At 43.2% G+C, this 24245-nt stretch overlaps 1 protein-coding gene across 1 annotated transcript in view; it reads right to left on the bottom strand.

Moving 5' to 3' along the window:
• Positions 1-5622: 5622 nt before the first annotated feature.
• The window catches only part of LOC128710439 (MOB kinase activator-like 2), an 88251-nt gene continuing 69628 nt past the window's right edge, over positions 5623-24245 (bottom strand). Inside the window, exons 2-5 of the mRNA XM_053805491.1 lie at positions 10541-10701; positions 8602-8698; positions 6526-6813; positions 5623-6446 (exon numbers count right to left, since the gene is read on the bottom strand). Coding sequence (XP_053661466.1) covers positions 5744-6446; positions 6526-6813; positions 8602-8698; positions 10541-10701 — 1249 coding nt within the window. The 3' untranslated portion in view covers positions 5623-5743. The remainder of the gene's footprint in view (positions 6447-6525; positions 6814-8601; positions 8699-10540; positions 10702-24245) is intronic.

The raw sequence follows: 24245 nt of genomic DNA, 5'->3' as shown, positions 1-24245 counted from the left end.
TAACAAAAAATCACAAAACGGCCCGTTTGTATGGGATTTCGAGTCCACCAATGGAAAGTTTGAGCGAGATGGAGGATATTTTCCATTTCATCTATCTCACTTACACTACCGATCACTTTTTAGTGTTTGACAGTATGTGATCCGTCGTGAGATGATCTTCTGTCATGTGCGATGATAACATGCAAGAGCAGGACAGCTATATACATTTTAAAAAATTTAATACAAGGAGCAAAGGAAAATTGAAGAAAAAAAAAACCCCGTGGAAAATTGCTGGACAACCGCAAATAACTAATCGATACTTAAGAACTAAAATCACCTGAAAATTTAAGGATCTGGAGTAATCTGGAGTGTGTTGCGTGCTACACCGCAAATGTTCGATGCAGTTCGGAGCATTCCGGAGCATAAATGCACGGGATTTTAAATTTCTTTATGTATTTTATTATTATTTTCATGCCGAGAAAGATGTTTAGAACTAGGCGCACATATTCTCCGCTTGCTTCTTCGTGTTTGTTCGCTACCTTTTATCTTCCTTTCTTACGCCATGGTATTGTTTCCGTAAATTTATTTGAGGCGACAATGTGACACGAAAATTATTTCGTGTGATTTGATGATTCCTTCCCTTCTTTTGCGCACTGCAAAATCGTTTAAGTAGCTTCATCGGTTTACCCATCGGCGATCAACTTTTGCACGAAATCGCAGCGATTTCCATTTTGTTTTGCTCTCTTTATTCTTCTTGCTTGCCATTTTACATTTTAACATACTAAGCTGCAAAAGGTTTTTTATTAAAGAAACTTTATTATTCTGTTCGCTTTTCACCATTCAGTGCACGGTGTCACGCATCACGCTTAGGTTTTTAGTTAATGTAGCTTCATTTTCTCATCTCTTGTGTGTGTGCGTGTGTAAGTGTTATGTTCTTGTGTGGTGTAGTGTTTGTTTATCCTTTCTGCGATTTCATACAACAGCGATTTATATTATATGTTTTTCCTTTGCTATTCAATTGACTGCTGAAACGCAAAGCGACGAAAGAAACGTTTAATTAAATGAAAATACAAGATTGGAAACAGTGTTGTAACCGAGGCATTGGAGAAGGTTTGCGAATGTTAGACTGATATGGTGTATGTGTGTATGGGAAGGTTTAACATTCTCCCGCTATCGACTGTTACAATTCTTCTTTAAACTATTTCAACTTTCAACTCTATGTTTTGTTTATTTTATGAAGTCTTCTATTTACAAGCTAAAATATTTTCATTTTCCTTACATGTCATTACAAAAAAAAAACACGAAAAACAAAGTGAATAAAGAGGAACAAACGATCCAAAAAAAGCTTACAAGAAAAAAAGTTCCTTTCATTCTCGGTTTCCATTAGGTTTCTATATGAAATAGTTATTTTAAATAATGGTTACCAGAGTAATACGTAATAGTTCCAAATGTATGAACTTGTTTTTACACAAAAAAAAAACACCGACGAGGACGCAATAGACAATTATTTCTTCTAAAGGCCACTTTTGTCAATCAGCCTAAAGTTATGCAACGTGTGTATATATATATATATGTATGCTTTGCTTTTCTCCTCTTCTTCTCTCTCTGTCCTATTTCTATCTTCTTTTTTATATCTTTTTCTCTCTATTTTACTTTATTTGTTTTGCATTTAATCTTTTTCTCGTTCTTCTTTTCCTTCTCTTTGTTATATTAGCAACGCGCAACGCGAAAACACAACTTCTCTAAACACATGAAATTGGGAACAGAGTGAACTACACAGCTGGATGAGTCTTCAATGTTAGTCTATCGCTAGTTGATGAGTCGCTGCAGTTTGTTTTGTTCAATCGTATGATTTCCTTTTTTTATCTTGAAATTATACACTGTTTTCAATTGATTCGTAAAGAACTTGATTCATTCGATACTGTTTGCTTTAAATTTCTTATTCGCCACGATTATCATCCATGTCTCTACTAAAGTAATAAACTGTTATCATTTGAATGTATTTTCACTATTCACTATACTCTTACCGTTGATGTTGTTTTGTTTAATTCTGTTTCTTTGCTTCTTTCTGTGCTGTTTACTACAAGTTATATGTTTTTTTTTCTTCATTTCTAATTCCTTTCCTTTCAAGATCAACGTAAAGCTTGAGGGATATTAAAAACAACAACACAAATATGCTATTTTGAATTTGTTTTCCTCTTTGTAGCATACAGCTATACTTTCTTGTTTGCTATCGCGTTCATTCTATTCCTTGCCTGTTGCATGAATGGGCAAATATAATCATCACTCGTTTGCACTATCACAATGTTTATGTGTTTTCTTGTTAAATAACTGCTAAGTCGGTTTAACGGGATGACGACTAGGAAGATAAGTGCAAAACATAAATTAATAAATATATTAACATGAGGATATAAACACAAGATCTGCTCCATCAGGAAGAGGATGAAGTTTCTAGGCTCTTTCAAGCTCGGAGCATAGAGAACAAGTACATTATACACACAGCACAGGGTGGCCCAGGGTTGGATGGAATGGAATTTACTGCCATGATCGTAATGGTGGTGATGATGATGATAATGATGCTGATGATAATGATGATGATGAAGCGTCCATGGATGAGTGGAAACGAAACTAAAATTAAAAGGGCAGAAAAACATAGTTAATAACGTTTCATGTTAGTAGTTAGGCGACAAAAATAAAAAAAGCAGAAAAACCAATCATACCTTCTTGTAGTTCTTCTATTATGCTTTTTGTTTACCTTCTTTCTTCTTATTAGGCGCTGTTAGGGACAATGATGCCAAACACTACTAAGTATAATACACTTTGGTTTTCTTTTTTTCACTCTGTTTGTGCTCGCTCGCGAAAACGATTCCGATTCGTGTGCTTTGTTTCTTTCGATGATCCTCACACCCACACCGTACAACAGCGTGAAATAACAACAATTTGCAGGATTATGTATTTTGCATCAAAGTTTTGTGTGTTTTTTTTTGGGTTTTCTCTTCTTTTTTCTCTCACCATTTGCAATCCATTTCCATTCAACGCACTTTAACTTCATCTACTGAAGCAATCCCAATCCTCTGGTGTCCTCTCGACTGGGTAAAAGGGGTGTTTGTTTTTCTTCTTGTATTATTATTCTTTGCATACTAGAGCGTGCGTGTGCGGTAGTGAATCGTTGTCGACTCCCGCTTCTCACTATTTTCTTTTATACTTGTGTCCTCATACCCACCATCTTCAGTTGTTTTCACATTTATTGTAACACCGTACCGTTCATCACTCGCTTATTATCACGCTCTCTAACCACATGTTGTTTGCAACTTTCGCTTTCTTCATCTGTTTACTGTTTTTGCTTCTTCGCTCGCCTTCTTGTTTATAATTTTTCGTTTTATTTTTTCCGGCCTTCTATAAGTTGACTCTCTATAACCTCTGTATTAAATATATATATATATTTATTTTATAGACCTAATTGTTTTTTTTTCTTTTTTTTTCTTGTTAATTTTTGCTTCCTCCTTGCTCACCCTTCTTTTGTGTTGTTTGTGTGTGTTTTCTTCACAGTGTTGTTTGTTTAGCGTTTTATGTTTTATTTTAGGTTCAGCTTCTTTTGCACTGCAGCCGGGTTTTTTTTTTAGTATAGCTCGTACTATCTTTCTCTTGATCTCTCTATACAGACTCAGGACAGGAACAGGAATTAATCACTGTACGCTGCGCGTGTTACACTACTATAAACTATATGCTGATATAGTTTGCTGCAACATGATCTCTACTTTTAATGTGAAAACATTCCAACTGCTTGTGTCGATCGCTGTTTTACGCGCACGGAGGGGGAAAGGAGAGGGAGGGGGGGGGGGGGGGGTGAAAAAACGGTTTCATTTTTACGCACCTATTAACATGTGGCCGCGTGCGCGCGTTTATGCTAAACGGGGCTATTTTTTTCACTTCTATATCCTGTTTGCTGTTACAGCCGCTCAACTAAATGATCACACACACACACGCGTCGGTCTCTATATCCTATTTTGTATGTGTGTGTTTTTTTATATTATATGCGTCTCTATTAACAATTATACTTTCTTCCTCTCTCTAACACGTGTGAATTATTAGTAGTTTAAGGTCATTTTGTTGGTTGGTAGCGGGTTTTTGCAATAAACTAATTCCTTTTCATCGACTGACTATTACTACTGACTCTGTTCGACAGCTAAAACCAGTGTTCTCTCCACATACGCAGTAAGTTGAGGGCAGTCGATAGAGCAAAAGCAAAACAAAAAAGACGGCGAAAGAACTCTAGTAAATCTACTGTACGCAATTGAATTGAACAACCAAGAGCGCAAAGAGAACACACAAAACAAGAAATGGAGTTAAAAGAGTGGCTAGAATAGTAAATTAAAAATTGTAAAGAAAGAAATTAAACAAAAGTAAGCGAAACGGAGCGAAAAACTAAACATAGAAAGGGTAAATTAAATATAAAACAGAACATAAAGAAATAAAAAAAAACGCTAGAATGAAGAATAAACAACAGCGGCTAAGAAGATACAAACGTATATCACCTTGTGTATGTGTGTGTATGTCACTTATATTGTTTACCTAACAATTGAACTTTGCTTCCGCTTTACCACCACGAGGAAGGGCTCTATAAGGGAGGATTTCTCTCTCTGTAAGCTTGTTTCGTTTCATTTGTTATTTTATTTTCACAGCAATAAGATCCATAAAGCAACAAGAAGATCTTTTTCCCGTAACTTTCATAAGCGGTCCGTACTTGGAGCGATCAATCGTAATTGGTTGTAAATGAAATAAAGGAAGAGGAAAAGGAAACCAAAATAATCACTGTGGATAAAAACCGTTAACAGCAAAACAACCAAAAAACAACACAATTCTTTCGAGGTAATATAGAAAAAAACTGAAATGAACGAATTAGAATTAGATAACAGAAGCAGCAGCAAAAAAAAACGAATAAAACGTTCCCAACACAGAGTAGATGAAAGGTGTAAACGACGAAAAAAGAAAATTAGCAAATAATTTATGTTAACGTCGATAATCAAACAGTAGTAAAAAGATAAACAAAAATAACACATTACTACCACAACGCCAACAAGCTTTTCAAAAGACAACTCCACTGTGGAAGTGCAGCAGTTGTTCGTAATTCATATGCAGTTAAAACCACTATGCCTCCCCGAGGTGGCCTCAAAGTTTACAGGACGCTTCGCCAAATTGGGCATGAACAGTAATACATACGTACACAAATTGATTTCAGCCATTCTCGGGAGCAACCGTTCACACGTTCTACGCTTAAAAATGGTACCTAGTTTCGTAAAAAAAAAACAAGTAAGATTGACGCAACGCCTCTGTGTTCTGTTCTGTGTGGTTTTGTGGCTCCAATACCGTTGCGATTCTTTGTGTGTGTGCGTCTCTGTCTGGATGTGGTTGGGTGCATGTGTTCTGATAAAAAAAACGGATGAAAGGCAAAAAGATTTGGGAACAAACAAACAATTCCCCATGCCACACACCGTTCACAGCGTCACACACTCCACCGTCGTCGCATCTTTTAGGCGGCCTTTTCTCCTCTTCCCTGGTGTATGTGTGTTGTGTGTCTATACGTTTGCTACCATCCTTCGTTCCCTTTCGCATTGTTTCCTTTTTGTATGTTGTTTTGTTTTGTTTTAAGATCACATTTTGGTCAGATTTGAGTGGGCACCTGGAGGGCTCCACAACACGCCGCCCCGCCCAGCAGGAACATGGTTCCGGCGCCGGCCCCAACGCTCGCGGTCCAACGTATCCACTATGCCGTTGTCTGCGTGTTGGACGACTGCTGGGAACTTGGCCCCCCTGAATGTCCTCCACCGCCACCACCTCCGCCACCACCACCGACACTGTAGCCCACACCGCAACCGGTTACACCGACGCTGCCCGTGCTGCTGCCGCTTCCACCACCGGTCGCACACGGTTCCACCTTGCCGCCACCACCGGGATGGTGATGGTGGTGATGATGGTGATGCGGGTGATGATTATGACTATTACTATTTACAACGCTGCCCGATTCGAGCGGCTGCTTGCAGATCGGCTGGGCCGTCGCATCCCCATCGATCAGCGCATGGTTGAGGACGGTGTTGGTATTCGCGTGCCCGCTTTCACTACTACTGCTATTATTGTTGTCCGCACTGCAGCTGTTGGAGGAAGGTAGCTGGGAGGGGGTGTTGCAACTGTTCGCCGTACCGTTGTTCGGCGGCACGGCGGTGGAGGCGGCTGCAGCGGCGGCGGTTAGGAGTAGCGGCGGTGAACAGGAAGCAGTCGAGGACGTGGACGAGGACGAGCACGTGTTGGTCGTACCGGTCGAGGCCGAGGTCGTGGACGCGATCGAGGCACTACTGTCCGCCTTGCCGTCGGTGACTGCTGCCGGAGCCGTCGGATCGTCCGTCAGGCGGAGCGCAATCTCCAGATCGCGCAAAACTTCCGTTTCTTTGGATTCTATCAGATTATATCGCCTAAAAGTAGAAACAGAACAGTTGAACAGAATGAAACGGAAAAAACCTCTTTAAGGATGGCTGTTGTATTTTCCCCTACCTATGGAACGCGGTTAGATGCGCGAAGGTGAGGTTAAGATGCGCGTGCAACCCTAGCAGGGCAACCTCGCGGAAATGGGCCGCGTACAGGTGCGCAATCACATGAAACAACAATCGTACGATTTTTCTAGCGATGCTCTCGAACGAACTAGGGAACTCATTGGCATATTTGGTGGGAAAGATCGACTCGTCGCTGACCGTCTTTTGCGTAAACGTCATCACATAGTCGATGTACTGTGGGGCCGCCACCCGCGTCTTTTTGCCCTTCTCGTCGAACCAGAGGTACATCCTAAAACGAAAGAAACACAATAAAAGAATACTTATTAGTTTGAGTAGAAGAAAACACATCATATTGTCACCGTTGACAGCTGTCGGTCGATCGAACGGTGTGACAACCTAAATGTCACATTTTTTAATTTCACACTCTTTTAGCTTTATTCAACAGCGTAATGCAGCTTATTCTTTATTAAAATGTGTCGTGCTGGTGATGAATCATGCCGGATGACACGACTGCGATCAATGACGCAACAATAGAAGGAGTTAAGATCACACTTGAGATCAATTATTCAAAAAAAAGGGAAGGAGCAAAAGAACTTGCGTTTTGGAGGTGAAAACCCTCAATAAAGAACAAGAGTTACATTCTAAGGCACAACTCATCTAGAATGATGAGGTAATAAGCGTACACTATTGGTACACTGATCACTGGAATGTGCACCGTCATGCATACCCACAAGCGCGCTCTCGAACCTGAGAAAGTACCTTATGCCCACACGGTCGTCTTCCTCTTTCGCGGTACACAAAAGCACAGAGCTGCACATCATGGGAGGTCGGAATTTTTGGAAGGGAAAACAAAATGAAAAGAGTTCTCGTGCCGGGTCGGACGATCAAAGAACAAACGTTCGATGAAGGTTGAGTTCCTGTTTGCTTTATCATGCGCGCGATGTATCTCGTGCGTGAGGGTTCAAAAACTGTCTCTTTGAACAATGTGCTCTAAAGGCGCGAGAGATGTTCCGGCAGAGGGTGTGGGTTTTAAAAGGGGTCAAATCGTTTCTCTACCAATGCTGATACTTTGTGCATACGAAATTACGATAAGCACGTGAGAAGATATAAAAATGTCTAGCAATAAAAGTGGAAAGCCATATTCCGACCCTTTCCCTAGTGCGTGTATTGCGTGATACTTGATCAAACATTTCGTTGAACTTTCTTCCAACCAAATGTTGAAGATTAGATTGACTCTGAACTTCGTCATACTGTTGGATTTTAATTTATTTTCATTACGGCCGTAAATTAATTTATCGCAAAATCGCATCCCATACGGGCGATCGTTTTATGTCGCTGTTTATTTGTTACTCGTCGGCCGGCGGGCACGAAGAAGAAAGGTTAAACGTGCGAGAGCGTGATTTATTGTTTCAGAACACATCCTGTTTCCGGAGCGGTGTATGTGCGCTCCACAAATAAATCTTCAATCGAGGTCTGTGCCAAGGAAAACATCGAAACTGGCTGGCTGGATCGATTTAGTACACGGATTGTGGAACCCTTTTAACAGGCGTCACACTATTATTGATCATCGTGATATGATCGACCTGAATTGATCGACGCGACTACTTTACCCAGCAGAAGAAGTTCTAGCAGGGGCTGTACCCAACAACGAGGTCGTTGATTTCAGGTCCGATCGTGCAGTGCCTTCTTAATGAGGCTAGGTAAAGATCTGGAATCTGTCAGACGGAATCTAAAACGTGACCGAAATGGGACGCCATTTTACGCGGTGGAAGAAAGTTGTCCAAGGCTTTACTACCTCGTGCTGCAGCCGTTTGACCACTACAAGCGCACACCGAAAAAGGCGTACGGCACATACGCGTGTGTCTTGACACCCGTTTGGGCAAAGTTAGTGTACGCCGCATGCGGGAAGCCCATTACAGTGCGTGCAACGATCGTTACGGTGTTGCTTTATCGCGCTCTCGAGATATGCAAAGTGGACGTAACAATATGCGTATGTATATCGTATGTATATGTTTGCGTGCATTCAAACAACCACGCCACCGCACGGCAGAGGTGACTCTTTCTCTCCCACACTCACCTAGTTCCTGGGCCGGTCATGTCTGGACAGCCGGATGTAGTGCAGAATTCACTGATGGTACCGTACACGAGGTTGACGTGCTCGAACAGCGCAAGTGCTACAAAGGGAAAACAGAACAAAACAGGAAATGGAAGTTTCGATTAGTATCCAGGTTGCTTTTTAAAAGACAATTAAAATAGAATGTAGTTTGGTGAAGTAGAGCTGTACTGGGCGGGTACTGAAAGTGTGAGAACACAAAAGCAAAAACTACTCTGCAGATATGATGGTGGTTCAGTTTTCAACAACAATTTGCACAGCAGAAAATGCAAAATCGGCCAAACCAACTGGCGGCGACCTTCGCCATCATTTATCATATCAGAAACGAGTTCGAAATGAAATGGACATGCGAGCGGAAAAAAAACAACTCCTACCAACAGCCAGAGACATAGCGCAGTCTCTAAATGGACCATCGATGGTTCGAGTATCTTTTTTTTATTGGTGTGTGTTTTTTGCATATCTTTTTGTCTTCGGTTTTTGTTGAATAAGAAGTTTGGATTGGCATCGAATCTCTCTCGGCTATAGGGTTTTTTTTGCAACGTTTTTTTTTTGGTGAAGTTGTCTAAATTGGAGAACGATATCCTTCACCAGAGATGGAGCCAGTGCCTAACCACACTGTCTCACAGACACTTTTTGGACATTTGACATTTGGAATCAGCTGTCTCGGGTAGCCGGTTCTACAGCGTTTGGCCAAGTGGAGAAGTCTGCACCAATAAAAAAGGTTGCTTTTTATTCGCCTGTCTGCCTGAAACATGTTGAATACAATGAGACAGAGCGACAGAGAGTATGAGACGGATCCTACCCCAGAGGTTAATAGCATGGAAAAAAGGACGCCCACTTGTGATTGATGACAATCGAGCCCCCGGCGACAGTGTGAACCTCACCAGAAGATTATGAGCTATTATTCCAGCTGTTACCACAGAATAATCGCGAATTCTTTATCGGTCACTTTCGTTTGGTGATTAGATTGGAGTGAAGTAAGTCTACTAAACGCGAAGATGGCCACTCAATTTTAAGTACGATACGCTACTGCTGCTGTGCCATTTCTAGACGATTCCACCGCGTGAACTCTGCCACTCCAAATGGGCAAGAAAGAAGGGCAACAAAGACATCCAAAAATCCCATTTTTTGACAGCTTCTATCAAACGGTGACATTGGCCAGCTAGACGTGTGAGATGACGAGTTACACCAGCAAATGGTGAATCACATTATCTCGGACGCTTCTTCCAACATCTTACGATGGCAGTCAGAAGGAGAGATAGCAATACTGAAGAATAGCCGCGATTTAATCGAAAAGCGCAAAAAGGAAACGATGACACTGCTGTCAACTTTGCGCACACATATTGTCCAATGATGTAGGGTGATGTGATGTTTGAGAACAGAGAGGGAGATGGGATTTGAAAAAGTGGGTTTTTTTTTACGGGTATCGAGCAAATCATCCCTGTGTTACAATATATGGTGGGCGACACCATGTCTGGCGATTGTTAAACCGAACCCCTGAGACGTGGGAAGTATATGATGAATGGTGATCCCCAAATCGTTAGTTATTTTTTTTTTATAGTTCTAGTTAGGCAATATCGGAGATATTTAACGACGATGGCGCGTTTTTAAATAGCTCCAGTAAAAGCTTTCGTGCTGTTACGGAAGAAGGTTTCAGTTGTCTGAGTACTAAAAAAAAAGGTGTCATATGACAGGTTATGGAAGATATTTTGAAGACCTCACAAACTGAGGTATATTACCCAGCTAGTAACGTGGGTTTTTTTACATATTAAACCAACGTGGTGCTATGTTGATAACAAAATGTAGGGAAACATCACTCTCTCAAAATGGCGAAATGAAGATTTTCGCAACGGTTTTAGTATTGGTGATGTTTGTCTAGAATATCTTCACTATTATTACTTACTGTGCGATGCTAGCCATTCGTTGTAGTCGAGACCGGCAGGTAGATCCACTAATAACCGCAGGTCGGCATCGGGTAGCTTCCGCTCTAATAAACCTTCCTCGAGGTAAAGCTTTGTGTCGCCCTGATTCGAATCTCCGTCTCGTTCCTTGCGTCGGGCTTTTCTGTAATGAAAATGTAAACGTAAAAAAAAGAACAAACATTAAAAACGTGTTTATTAGTAACGATGACATCTGTCAATGTAGACAGTGATTGCTTTGATTAAAAAAGTCACAGGGCGAAAAAGTGGGAAAACAATCAATCAGCTCACTTCATGCTGCAATATCATAAATTATTCGTTTCACAAGGAAAAACACAGCAACATCTCGATAGAACAGCTCATTTGAATTCCGTTGCATCAGCGGTTTCTCCTCCCCCCCATTAAGATGGGCATTAATTCAAAACCAAAACTCCGTTGCTTAATTATGAAGTTCTTGGATGCGGTGAGACGACGCAACACGTGTTCACGATCTCGTACGCGGATGGTGTTCGTGAAATTGAAAGCTGCACTAGGGAAGTGAATTTGATTTCGATAGCATTTCGTTACGAAATGCCTTTCTTCCTCTCTAGGCGAGCAACGTGGGTCTCGCCGTTCAGGCTAATGTGCCGCAGGAGTGGGTAGTGGTTACGTCTAAGCGATCGTAAATTAGCGTTTTCTTGCCGATCTTCGGATCGGCTGGGCACACTGTCAAGACGATTAGGAAGCATCGAAACACGGCATCGCGTTCTGTACTGCAGAAGCGGATGGAAGGTAATGAACTGTGAATGTTCCACTTTTTTCGGTTTTATTGCGGCCCTTATCTTACACGTTTCCCCATCAGGAATCTTAAAATCTACCCCCAATTGCCGCTATTTCCTGCTTTTCTCGCAATATTCCGTCCGACAGTTGAAGTTCTTTGATCTACGATTTGACTTTTCTTTGCCTGCTTTTATAAAACTCGGCCGAGAACCAGATGTTTTCCAACGCAACAGATATTTGGGTCATCACCGTCACCCGACCGAATCGGCGGGGTGTTGTGGGGACTTGCGGGAAGCAGAGGAAGGGGAGGCGAAAGGGGGGAAGGGCGGGGGGGTTGAATTTTAATTCACACCACATTTTATCATCCGATTCATGATGTGCGCACTAGGAAAATAATCACAATGGGCAAGGTTTGATTTAGCCAGCATGTGTTGCCATTTCATCGTATCTTGCAAAAGGCCGCCACGAGACGACAAAGGAGTCGATGGATCGATGGAGAAGTAGACAGAGGGGGAAAAAAACACATTATCACGAGACTCTTCCCGTTTCGATAAAGAACGAGAGGCCGTTGGGGTTTGTGTTTGGTCAAATTAACTGATAAAGTTTCAATCGAGAACACTCGCCGTGAAGGGGTTTGGAGCTGCTAGATCTGGACGTCACGCGGACATTTGAAGATAGGTGATGTGTATAAAGACATATGGGAAGAATTTTTATACGCCAGAGGTACTTGCGTTAGATGCTCTCCAATAAAATTCTTGATCCAGCACGTATCATTCGATCAGAATCCAGTGATCAAGAGATTTTATTCTTCAACTTCTACACTTCACTGACGTACTCCGGAATTAAGTCAGTAAAATAAACAACCCCCTAAAGACTACCGGCGACACTTCGCTTCTTCGCCTTAATGGTCGTCCATCAAACCCTCCCGCTACCTTTCAATTAGTTACACCATCCCGCCCGCTATAACACATTGACCGCAAACATGCGAAATGAAAAGAAAACGGTATCAGCCGTACTTCTCCAATGTTTGATGATCATCAAACATGGATATCACTCGTAAAAAAAAAACACCTCTCATTTCGCCTCATATCAGGTGGGTATACTATCACACCACGCCTTGCCCCGACTCTTCTGCCTGTACACGCGCTCACGCACACAACAGGGAGGAAGTACACCGAAAGTGTTGGCGTGGGTGTACAATACACCTCGCGCCTCTCTATCTCTCTTTAATCACATCGCTCATCAACGCGTGCTGCAAGCAGTTCGGAGAGCCGGGGATGGCATAACACACCACACCGCACAAGCACGCCAAATTATAACGGGGCACGTAATAATAATGGCTGACACTGCTGCGTACAGCCGCACCACCAACACGCGCGCGTGTGCATGGGGGCCTTCTTTATCGCTGACGTATCACCGGGCCCCGCTAGGTTCCGTAGTCTTGCGTATTTACTCACGCGTATCATCACGGTTGTGAGGAGCGGAGGAAACAAAAGCACTAAACAGCGTGCGGTCTCCGCTCCACCAGAGGTCAATTGAGTCTAAATGAGTCCGGTGAGACGTTTTGCGCCACACACCGTTGAGGATCGTACGATCATGACAAGTCACCCGACATACTCGCGTAAACAACGGCAACCAAGACGTACGGGCACGGGCAAATGTGGTGCTGCAGCTTCTTGGCCAAGGTCTCCACCCCGGTCCATCGCCAGAACTCCTTGCTTCCGCCTCCCTGGTCCCACTGGTTCGTGATTGTTTTGATGATGTTGATGAGCTGTGGTTGATTGCGGTGGTGAAAAAATAGCAACTCTTCCCAATTGATTGAGGAAGTGCGTCGTGGGCACGTCCATTACGCTCCCAACTTCAGGGGCGCGGGTGGACGAATGAAGGATGCGTACGGTATTGCGAATAATGGTCTGCGGTATGGTGTCACACCGTAAACAACAACAGTGTGTCGGGAGGCCCGGGATGTGTGGATTGTTTGCGTAGTTAAACCGCTGAGTACACGTGAGTACATTTGCCACAAGTCGTTAGCTTCTTGAGAAGGATCCCGCGTGTGGGTATGTAACAGAGATCACAAACAGCAGTGGTAAAATGTTGAGGAACTTCTTGAAAAGGGTTACAACTTTTTACTTTCGGACTTCCAACAAGGATCTCCAGGTTCAAGGTTTACGATGGGATTGCGGTAAGAACTTCCCTTTCATTGGCCCGAGCTACTCTAAATGTCAAAGCCACCTCTTTACAAGAGTTCCCACCGTTGCCGACCGTGTTTAAGATTTCCCATCCACTCGACTGCATTTTATTGCCGGTTTCTTAGCATATGGTTAATTATTACCGAGGAAGAGAGATACCTCAAACGATTCTGGGCAAGTAAATATGAATAAACACGGACACACACGACTATAGCATGGACATTATGGCGCAGAGTTGGCATCAATCGTTCCGTGTTGTTTGGGGCGATATTAAAAAGGTAAAGTGCCTTCCTACCTTTGCATATTTGTCACATGTCTGACAACGATGCACGGCTATTTAATTGGGTAACTTTGAATGAAACGAACGTTAAAGAATTTGGAACTGCACCAAGAAAAAAAAAAGGAGGAAACTGCTGACACAAGTGCTGCATGAATGAAATGTCACCCAAAAGTCGGACTTACGTCGGACAGAAGAAGATGTTGAGAGATTCCTGAGCATAGCGCACGAGCGATCCGAGTGCGTCAGTCAGCTTTGCCGGTACGATGCCCACCTGCCACATAGGCTTCCGCAGGTACAGTATACACTCGATCAGGCCCAGCTTGGAAGGTGACGAACGCTCGTACACACTTTTCATTGGCACTTTGGTGAGTTACCGCGCCGTCAGGTCCTTCCGGCGGGCGGTTTTTCTTCTGCTAAACCGTTCTACAAGACTAGTACTGTACTCGACCCGATTACTGATGAGTGAGGTTTAGTTACACTATCTAGGTATAGGAACCGTTTGTACGATTGTATGACAACACCACGAACGTATCACAGAGGTTAAGTTTTAAACAGACGGGTTTGTGTTGGCGGTGAGTTCAATACTACCCAATACCCAAATTATTGGGCTTTTCACACACTATTTGTTTCGCTTTACACACTGTTTCACGCGCGACAACGTGCGATATTATCGCTGAATGTACTTGCGTCGCCTGGACGACTTGAATGCCGATGACGTCCGATGGCGTAGTGTGCACTCGCAGTGGAAGGAATGGAACGGGCACCAGCGCTGGTTCCTCATCGGATGGATCATACTTGTACTGCTACCGGAACAAACATTAACCGTGCACAAACATTGCCTACCTTGTGCGCATTAATATGTCTGGCTCGTTCCACTGATACACTGATTCTGCTTCCAGGTAATTTCCGAGTCCTACCGAGCAAATGGCAAACAGCAAACTGAGCACACACCGAAATATGTTGCAAAAAGTTCCCAAACCAAGCAACAACAATTTGAAACGGGGTTTATTTTAAATCGTTTTCCCCCGTTTTCCCAAAAAACCGAAGGTGTTGCCTGCACCTTGCGGGGTAACTCTGGTTCCTTCGCGCACGGTATCAAATCGTCAACTGATAACGTTGGTTGGGCGCTCAAGACCCCATCGCAGCTGTGTTTGCGATGTCGCGAATGTTGCCCTGTCACGTTGCGATAAGCATCGCGAACGCTTCGCGGTATGTTCCCGCAACACGGGCCCCGCGGATGGAGCGGATGACGCACGGTGCGGTTGCGGGTTGCGCCAACATAACCCGACCCGGGGGAGGGGGGGGAGCGCACAACAGTGCGGTGTTGTTTTGGCGGGCGCTCGGTGTTCGGTTTTCGAGACGTTCGGCTTTCGGTGCGATCCAACGCCGAAGAGCCTCGGTGCGGTTCCCAGTCGCGAACAGATCAGGTGACTATCACGCTATCAGCCATTTAGTACGGGAAGCTAAGGAAGAGTTAAAATCGCAAATAAACTCACCGAGGGTGCGAATGCTTATCTTCCTGGGATCGAATAGGAGGGGTGGCTGGTTTTTTTTTAGATTGTACTAGCCAAACCAATCGATAAGAAAAAGATTACAGAGAGATATAAGCCTGGGGGGGGGGGGGGGGGGGGGATAATTTATCGGGGATAAAACGGGAAGGCTTACTGTGGCGCGATCCACCCCAAAAAGCCGATGACATTTTCTGCGACGTCGTAAAACCACTTCCACACCTTGTTGTTTTTTTTTTTTGCGCACCAAAGATAGGCAAAGATTGGCCAACTAGTGCATGTGTGTATGTTTGTTTAAGCCTGAGATAAGCCACTCTCCACACGGATGTGTGATTCACATTTGCGAAGGGTGCGTTAGGTTACCGTCCATAGCATAGGAGCAGACGCAAACAGTTCCAAAATGTCGTCAGTTCGGTAGAATTTAATAAACAAATAGTGGGCTTTTCGGGGGCAACGAATCATGCCACTCTCGAACTAAAGGCAACTGTCAATATTGAGGGGGACATCATACTTTGTGTTGGAAAGTTTAAACTAACAAATGATCAAGGTACCGGATTGCTTCTAATTCTGATGATATTTGTTAAGGGCATGACATTTTGATATAAAGAATGACGTAAGGTATATTTTTTTCGGAACCATAATTTAAGGAAATTTCATTAACGTTTAGAAACTTAACTTAAATCAATTTCATTAGAAATTCTTTTGAAACAATACATAAAACGATCTGAATATTCTGATTGATTAGAATTTAGAATTTAATTTTTAAATAAATTAAAAACAGATTCAAAGATGAGGTTTTAGACAACATTATTGTAACTTTAACCTTCATAATTTATAAAGATTGAAATACATACAATATGGGACTTAATCAATATCAAACGTTAAACCAAGAATTCAACCTAGTGCTTTAAACATGACACATCATGAATCGTAATTTACGATCAAATAAAAAAAAAACGACATGTTAAAAGAACGATTGCGATTGCGAAGAAGGGTTTTTTTTAAATAAAAGGAATATTATGCATGTTACTTGACTTATAAAAACATTTAAAAATTTTTTGTAGTTTTTATGTTTTAAATTTTTGTTTACATTTTGAAACAAACGAGAAATATGGCCTAAATTGGTTCAAAACGAACTAGAAAAATACTTTGTTTTGACATTTGTCGAGCAGCTGTTTGAAGCTTTCATTAGGAAAACTACTTGAAGTCTCATTTCCTAAACTTGGCTTGCTTTTTTGTATTGGGAAGCTGACAGCGGCCAAGTCTCTAAACGTCAAAATGCATACAAAAAAACTAACTGAAAGTATGATTCCAGTCCAGGCCAGTCAGTAAAAAACAAGCAGATCATCTCCTAAATTCAATTATTTGATGAGTAAGTATAACAAAATTTACAACCATACACACACCACTGGGATGTTTATAATGTTGTGCACAACACATTCCAAGCACTCCAGCTGTGGTCACTGTCTTTTCATACTTTGCAAGAAAAGCAGAAGCGAAAACCCTTCATTTCATTATCCCGGTGCACGTGCACCACATGGGGATCGCCAGTCATTGGGGCTAACGATCCGTTCCCACGCCATCATTCCCACCGATACCGAAAGGATGCCGCTGGACGGTAGCCAACTGGCCGACCTTGGGCAAATCTAGGATGGCGAGAGTTAGCCCCCGCCTCAGTAAAATGCATGGGACAGCGTGTGGTTGCGAATATTCCACTAAATTCCCACGTGTAGGCATAAGGCGTATGGTGGGGACTTCAATAATTCATATCCTTTGCCAGTTCTTGGGGGGGGGGTGGAAGAAAGAAATAACGCAAATGCTATCCGATAGTGCCATTCTCCCGCAACCAAAAACAAGCACAAGGTCAGATCGAGTTCTAGCAGGATGGTGGAATTTTCAACTGCTATTGCTTCTATTCTGTGCCGCTATTATGTAACAACATTACGCAAGGAAAGGGTTTGTTTTCGTCTATTGCTAATCTAACACTGACCACCCAGCAGCGGACCAATAACTAGCAGGAGCTATAAATCAGCGTTAGTTAGAGCAACGTCAAAAGGGAAATATGAGTTTGCTGGAAAATCGGTTCCAGCTTCCGCACCATATTTTGCAGCACGGTACCGAAAGGTTGTAAAGGCTTATCTCTCTTGGGTCCTTATCGCCAAAGGTAAATAGGCAGCTTAGGCGCAACTTATCATGACTGTCAACTATTGTGCATTACCATGCTTATGGAGCTTTACCTGCAATAATTTGCCGCTCATTGGTTGTAAAACAATTTATCAATGATTTCACTGCAAATTTGCGTCACATTTTCACCAACACAAACCGAATACGCGGCCAATGAAGCAGTAAATTTCATCTCGCAATAGATTAGCACGGCTCATTAGCTGCACGGACCGGCTCTGTCCGGCATTTGCTTCGGTGACGCTGTATTGCGCTGTCCCAATGGGGGCACGGCTAGAAAGACACACTGCGCAGCTGACAGCTCCAATCAACAGGATCAATTATCCTTCATCCGTACCCGGCACGTGTACTCCTCGGCATGGGGTTTTTTTCTCGGGGGAACCGATCGGGCACGACACGGGCGCACACAGCCAGACAGACAGCTTTCGAAGGAGAACGTTCTCGAGACGGTATAGACGGTTGCCGAAGCTTTAAGCAAACCCAAACACTTCTTGCCTGACGGTTTCGCTTGCTTCGAACTTAAGGCTGTGTTTGCCTTCCACTACCACACCTCAGTTGTCTTGCCCTCCGAAGGTTCCCACTGTGGCTATTTTGCCACAATTTTTCTTCATAGTTTCTTTTTTGGGGTTTTGCTGTTGCTTCTTTTTTTTTTTTGGCCACTGCAGATAAACAACGGGCTAGAACGATGCATACACACATACAGCATTTTTTACCCCAAAAATAGGTGCTGGTGGTGGAACTGTGTGGCTGTGTGCCGGTACTGTAGCCCGGTGGCCGAGAAGAAATGCCAAAGCAAAACGAAAATAATGTTTTATGCTCGTGGAAAATCGTTTCCAAACGTAACGTAACGCTTCGCGCTCCGCTCCGCCCCAACTTCCCACCGGTGGGGTGAGCTGCTGAAAAACCCCAGCGTGAACTTGTTCAACCTCCCCCGAAAATAAAAAGAATAACACACTAATGACCTTGGATTCTTGGATAGCTTTATCGTTTTTAGTTTCCGCTACCACCTCCCCTTCCCCCCTTTTGTTGGTTTCCTCCTATTGCGCAGTTATTATTCTTCTTCGCAAGCTCCCAAACCCAACCGAAAAATGCCTACCGGCGCGGGAAAAGCGTGTATAGCCATGCGTTTTTGTTGTTGTTATTGTTGTCTTCTATGCTGAGGCCTGGGAAAACATCATGCGGCAAAATTTTGGAACGCGGCACACAAGCACAATTTGTGACTTGGTTTCACAAAACACACAACAATAGGCACCGGGGATGGTGGGAGGGGGGGAGAGGGGGAGGTTGAGAATACAAACACATAAAAGGACTAGCAAACGAAGGGGGTGCGGTATCGGGTCGGAAAATTCGCACCACCCCCCCAAAAAAAAAAACACCCCACCACACACCATATGGTTAGTGAAGGCCAGCTGTTCGATGGTGGAACGTGTGTCCCGAAAGAATTGTAGTTTGGACATTACGGACAACGATCATTAAGTTGCCATCTTGACAAATTCTTTTTTTTTATCGCATACTTATGTTAGCATATTAACTATGCGACTCCCTGAGAGTATCGAACTTTTGCTATGTGATGTATGAAAATTTTTCTAATTCTAATAGCAGCCAATAAATAGCGAAAATAGTTGTAGTGCTTATGATTTCCGCGGCTCATGCAAGTAAACTAACTGTCAAGGAATTATTGTCCAAAAAAATAAGGAAGGGTTTTACGCGCACGCCCCCCCACTCGACCAAATCACACATCATCAAAAAGCCGAATAAAACAGGCATAATCTCACTGGACAGATCCTCCCGGGCAGGAAAACCCCGACACCGTTACATCTCCGCACGTACAGAAGGCAACACCGATCATATACTTCCGTTCCGGTACAGGGCACAGCAATAAAAAAGAAATTTTTATTCTCCACCACTCAAAGGTTGAAGAACCTTCGCAGCGAAATAAAGGGAAACCACCACCCATCGGCCACACGGTGGAAAAAAGAAAAATCCCCCTTCCAACCACCGGGGAGGTGGGGTAGAAGTACGCGGGTAGAAGCTCATCTTTTCTTGCCTTTTTTTTCTGTTGTTGGCCAGAAAGGCAGACAGTAAAAGAATTTCGCCCAAAAAGTGTGCGGACCCCCAAAGAAGAAGACCCATTTACGGCGGGTAAAATGGTGCTATATCAGTGGCAGAAAAAGATGATAGTCCTCTTAAACTAAGACTACCAGCAAGATGAAAAAAAAACCAACCCATCCCACCGCCTAATTGGACGTGATTTAAGCCCACTTTTCCATTTCCACCGGTTTAACGTCGCACCAAACATATTAATGCCCTGTAGAGCAAGAGCAGAGCTGTTCGAGGGCAGAAGAAGCTCGAGTGTTTTCTTTGTGGTGCTCCTTTGGTTTCGCTGCTTGTCCGAGGAGTTCTGGTTCTCGCAACGCAAGCCGGCATCGGTACAATTTTAAGTTGCGCAACACAGGGAAGATGGTCGGAAAAGGTGGTTTTGTGTTTTCCGCATCTTGCCAAACTCAGGGCTCAGAGCTCCTTCAGTTTTTTTTCCTTCAGTTTCCTTCAGTCTTCAAAGGTCACCCTCCTTGGCTGGGGAGAGAAGTGGTCGTCTCATACCAGCGACATAAAAAAAAGCCGGACAATGTCTTTATTATTATTCGTGTGCCGGTGTTTCGATTATTTGGAATTGGAAGCAATACGAATGAAAGGTAAATTTATTGGCAAAAATGCACAACAATAAAAGGCGAAGCAATACGCACGCTTCCCCTTTTCGGTCACGTTGATCGTTTTGTTCGGGGGAAAAATGATACCGTTCCGGTAATAAATTAAACTAACTGGATAATGATGAGATTTCTTCTCGGTGGTCTTGATTTTCCCATATGCGGGGTGTGGAATATGTTCTTTGTATCGCGATGGTGGCAAGCATATAACAACCTCACCTCGGTTGAGCATTTCTGACCTGAGAAACGACTTTTCCAAGTGGTACCGATTGTGACACCCCCAGGGGGTTGTGTGTGTGTGTGTGTGGGCACCGAGGATTGTTCCTTCGTGTGACCACAAACCATTCGCGGTGCGTGGTGGCACAAAGGTTGAACGCGAGACCGCAATTTCGACCTTACAATTACACCTGCATGAGTCACTGGAGTGAATTTAGTTTTTGCACGCAAAAAAGGGTTTCCATGCTCCCGGAAGGTCACCCGGCTGTAATTCCATGCCAATCCGCAATGAACCGATACGACCAAGTACGGCACCGATGGTTGTGTCCCCGTTAAGAGGTATGCTGCAAGAGGTTCGTTCCAAACTTCAGTACCAACTGCCAGCGATGACATCAAACGCTTAATAAATCATCCATTTGAATGTCAGTAACCTGCACTTGACGACACCGTACCCCAGACACTGAAGTGTTTTTAAGTTCACTCTTCGGAAAGGGGTGAAAAAAGACGCCCACCAATGGGGTGTTGGCGAACTACTTTCTCTAGTGGTCAAACTTCAGCTTAATATTCACCGAGCACAGCCATGAGTCACTGGGGTTGGTTCAATCCTCTCCGGTGAACCCAAATGGGGAATCTCCAAACGGTAAGTTTACGATTGGCGGATTACAGGTGACAAGCCTCCTGCCATACCACTCGTCAAACACACATCTCACGATGACTCATGCACGGTGACGAATCATCTGCCCCGTCCGACACACAAACGATTCACTTATCCGCTCCAGTGAAGCTCAAAGCAAACAGGTGAAGTTCAAGTGACAGGCCCACCCTAAGGACTCTCCTTTACTTTGTCGTCTAAATGGAAGACTTCCTCACGATTAATAACCAGCAAAAAAAACAATTCCCCAACAATGAGACACTTGTACCACCGCGCATGGAGTAAGTGTCCACAGTGCGGTTTTCTGCTCGTCACCTCACTTTCACGTGCGTGCGCTATTTTTTTTTTAGTGGGTTTCGCGCATTTAGTCAGCTTTCACGCGTGTACTCACTAAACACGCACACACCGCTGCCACTGTCACTGTTTGGCTGACTTTCGCCGCTGTAACTTCGCTTTATGATGCGTATTAGTGGTGGTGAATGGCACACACCAAGAAAAAAAAACATCACCCATACGCATTACTGCCAAAATCCGGGTTTCAAATAGATCCGGTGCAGCGGTACACGCGTATGTCCAAATGACTCATCCATTCGAAAACGGGAAACTATGCGCGGGGGAATAATATCCGGGGAATTAGAACTAATAACCTCGTTTTAAGGAAGCAGAATCGCGTATGGTTCTGAAAAGTACGAACATTGGGGAGTCAATCATTTGTTCCATTGTTTAATTCCCGCTTTTAAATTCACTTTTCGCAATGGTTTCATTTCCGAACTTCACTTTCCGAAACCGTACCGAAGACCGTAACTAAACACTCACTTTTTTAACACCTGTTTTCACGTGGCTCGTGCCTGTGTGTGTGTGTTTGCTTTGATGCAGGAAAAACAAACTTTCTCAATGATTTATCAATAAAGAGTTTTTCACTTTTTTCTCCATTTTCCGGTTCCAATTCGGAATAAAAAAAAAACACACACACAAATACCGTTAGCAGAGCGCTTGTACCCCAAACTCGTAAACACACTACACACAGCCGCACTGCTTTTTTTTGCCCTACGCGGTTGATGTACTTTCTCACACCCCGTAAATCTAATAATTCGTTTCGTTTCGCCACTGCAATGCAGCAAGGGCGACTTTTAGAATCAACAACACAAGCACACAAAAACACACACACATACACTCGTGGGGACACAAAAAAGTGTGACACAAAATTGTCCTCAACCCGCTTGTCCAAAGGGGCGGTGCGGTTTGGGTCTAGTTGGTTCGCCGGTTTTTATTTGGCACCCCGCGGCGCGGTTTCCGGGTTTCTTGGACAGCGATATTTTAAAATCGCGAATATGGTAAATCAGCTGACACCAACTTGGGCCCCACACGGGGCGGGAAGGCAGCAACGTACCAGTACCAGTAACCGCAACCAGCGGGCACACACAACATCCGTGTGTCCGCGACGAACTGTAACCAGCACACACCCGGGGAAGTATTCATTCGCAACTGAGAGAGAACACGGGTGCCACAAACTCACAACACTCATGCGACGGTGGGGTCTTTTGCACAGGGTGGCTCAATTATTCGTTAGTGAACGTGCCGCCCCGATGCGACGACGAATGGGGTGGGTTTTGTTTTGTTTTGTTGTGGCAACGGCACAGCAAAGCCAAAAGCTGGGTGAGCTCATCCGCTGGGTGAGTTCATTCGACTGGTGCATGTGTCTCACTGGTGAGGTGAGTTGTGAGCGAGTTGTTAGCGCATAAAGAGCGGTTGGGAAAAGAGTGAGTAAGATAGAGAATAATCGTGTGGGAGCTTTTTTGAGTATTTTTTTTTGGAGCAAAATATAAAAGCTCTACCTACGTTTGTTTTTCTCTTGCATTTTGTTCTCAGCGGGAAAACACACGACTGGAGAATGCTTCGTGCGAATGTTTTGATTGTTTTGTTTTTGTTGCGATCGAATTCACTAAACCGCAGGAAACATTTTGCAACATACTAACAAGGTGAGACAAAAGGGAGACTTTTAAACATAAAATAACGATGGAGACGCATGGTGCCGGGAAGAAAATTGTGTAAACTCTGGAGGAAATTCAAATAGACTCGACAATAGACTGGTTTTGGTAGTTGAAAACGCGTTTTAACCAGCTCCTAGAGTCTTTCACCAGAGTCTTTAATACCTTCAGCCAATTTTTTGGATGTGGTTGAACATTTAGAGGGTACTCAACACTACTAAATTTTCATTCAAACTGGCATTGTAAAATTAAGGTTAGTTTTGTTTGAAATTCACCAAGTCGTTTGACAAGGTTTTGTTTGCCATCTCATGGAAGAGTAAACAAAAGGTTAATAAACTATTGCTCAAACAAACGATTATTTTACATTAATAGAAACTAATTGAAATGATGATGATAAGTTCCACTATTCTTTTGCTCTGCTTTTGCTTTGTATGCATCTATGAAAACTCTTACATTCCACAAACACTCTTACATTACATTAGTACATTAGTACATTAGTATCACATTAACCTAATAATTTAAAAATCGATTTCGTGATAAGTAACATAAATTCTCTAGTGTCCTTTTTGGTGTAGTCAATCAATCATAGTTGTCAATCATACAAGCATCTCTAATAGACATTGGTTCGTAACTTCCCAGGACGCCACCGCTCAAGATCTGACCAGTTTCCCTATGTTTCTACAGCTAACATTAGGATTTTGCAAGATTTTTCAGGGAAATTCATCAAGAATTTAATTCGTTATGTTTCATAGATATCTCAGATCACAGCAGATAAAAAGTTTCGAGCAAAACCAAACAAATTCTGATTTTCAATTAACCACTCGAATGTTTAACAGAAGCCGCCTTGAAACTTACGCTTCCCAATTAAAACCACTGGAGACTTCATTGATTTTAAATAAAAACATGTCCCAAGTTTTTGCATAACAAGCTATTACATCTATTATAGTTGCGGCAGCTCGATGATGTACATCGTAGTGAAGCCGGTTTTATACGACAGGACCGATATAAAATCCCATAACTAACTAACTAATGAACTAATCTCTCTGCCTCCTCGTAGTACGCTGGATTGACTATCCAGCTCTACGGGTGAATAAAATCAAAGAAAGTCAGAAATAGCAGGCCTCTTGACCTCTTCAGGTAGTTGTGCCAGTAAAGAAGAAGTAGATATAATACTTATTTTAATAATAGGCATGTGTTACACTTAGCGGATA

This window comes from Anopheles marshallii, chromosome 2 (genome assembly GCF_943734725.1).
Source record: "Anopheles marshallii chromosome 2, idAnoMarsDA_429_01, whole genome shotgun sequence".
NCBI classification, from domain to species: domain Eukaryota; kingdom Metazoa; phylum Arthropoda; class Insecta; order Diptera; family Culicidae; genus Anopheles; species Anopheles marshallii.
Note: the sequence above shows the minus strand (reverse complement) of the source record. Positions and strands in the feature narration are given on the sequence as shown.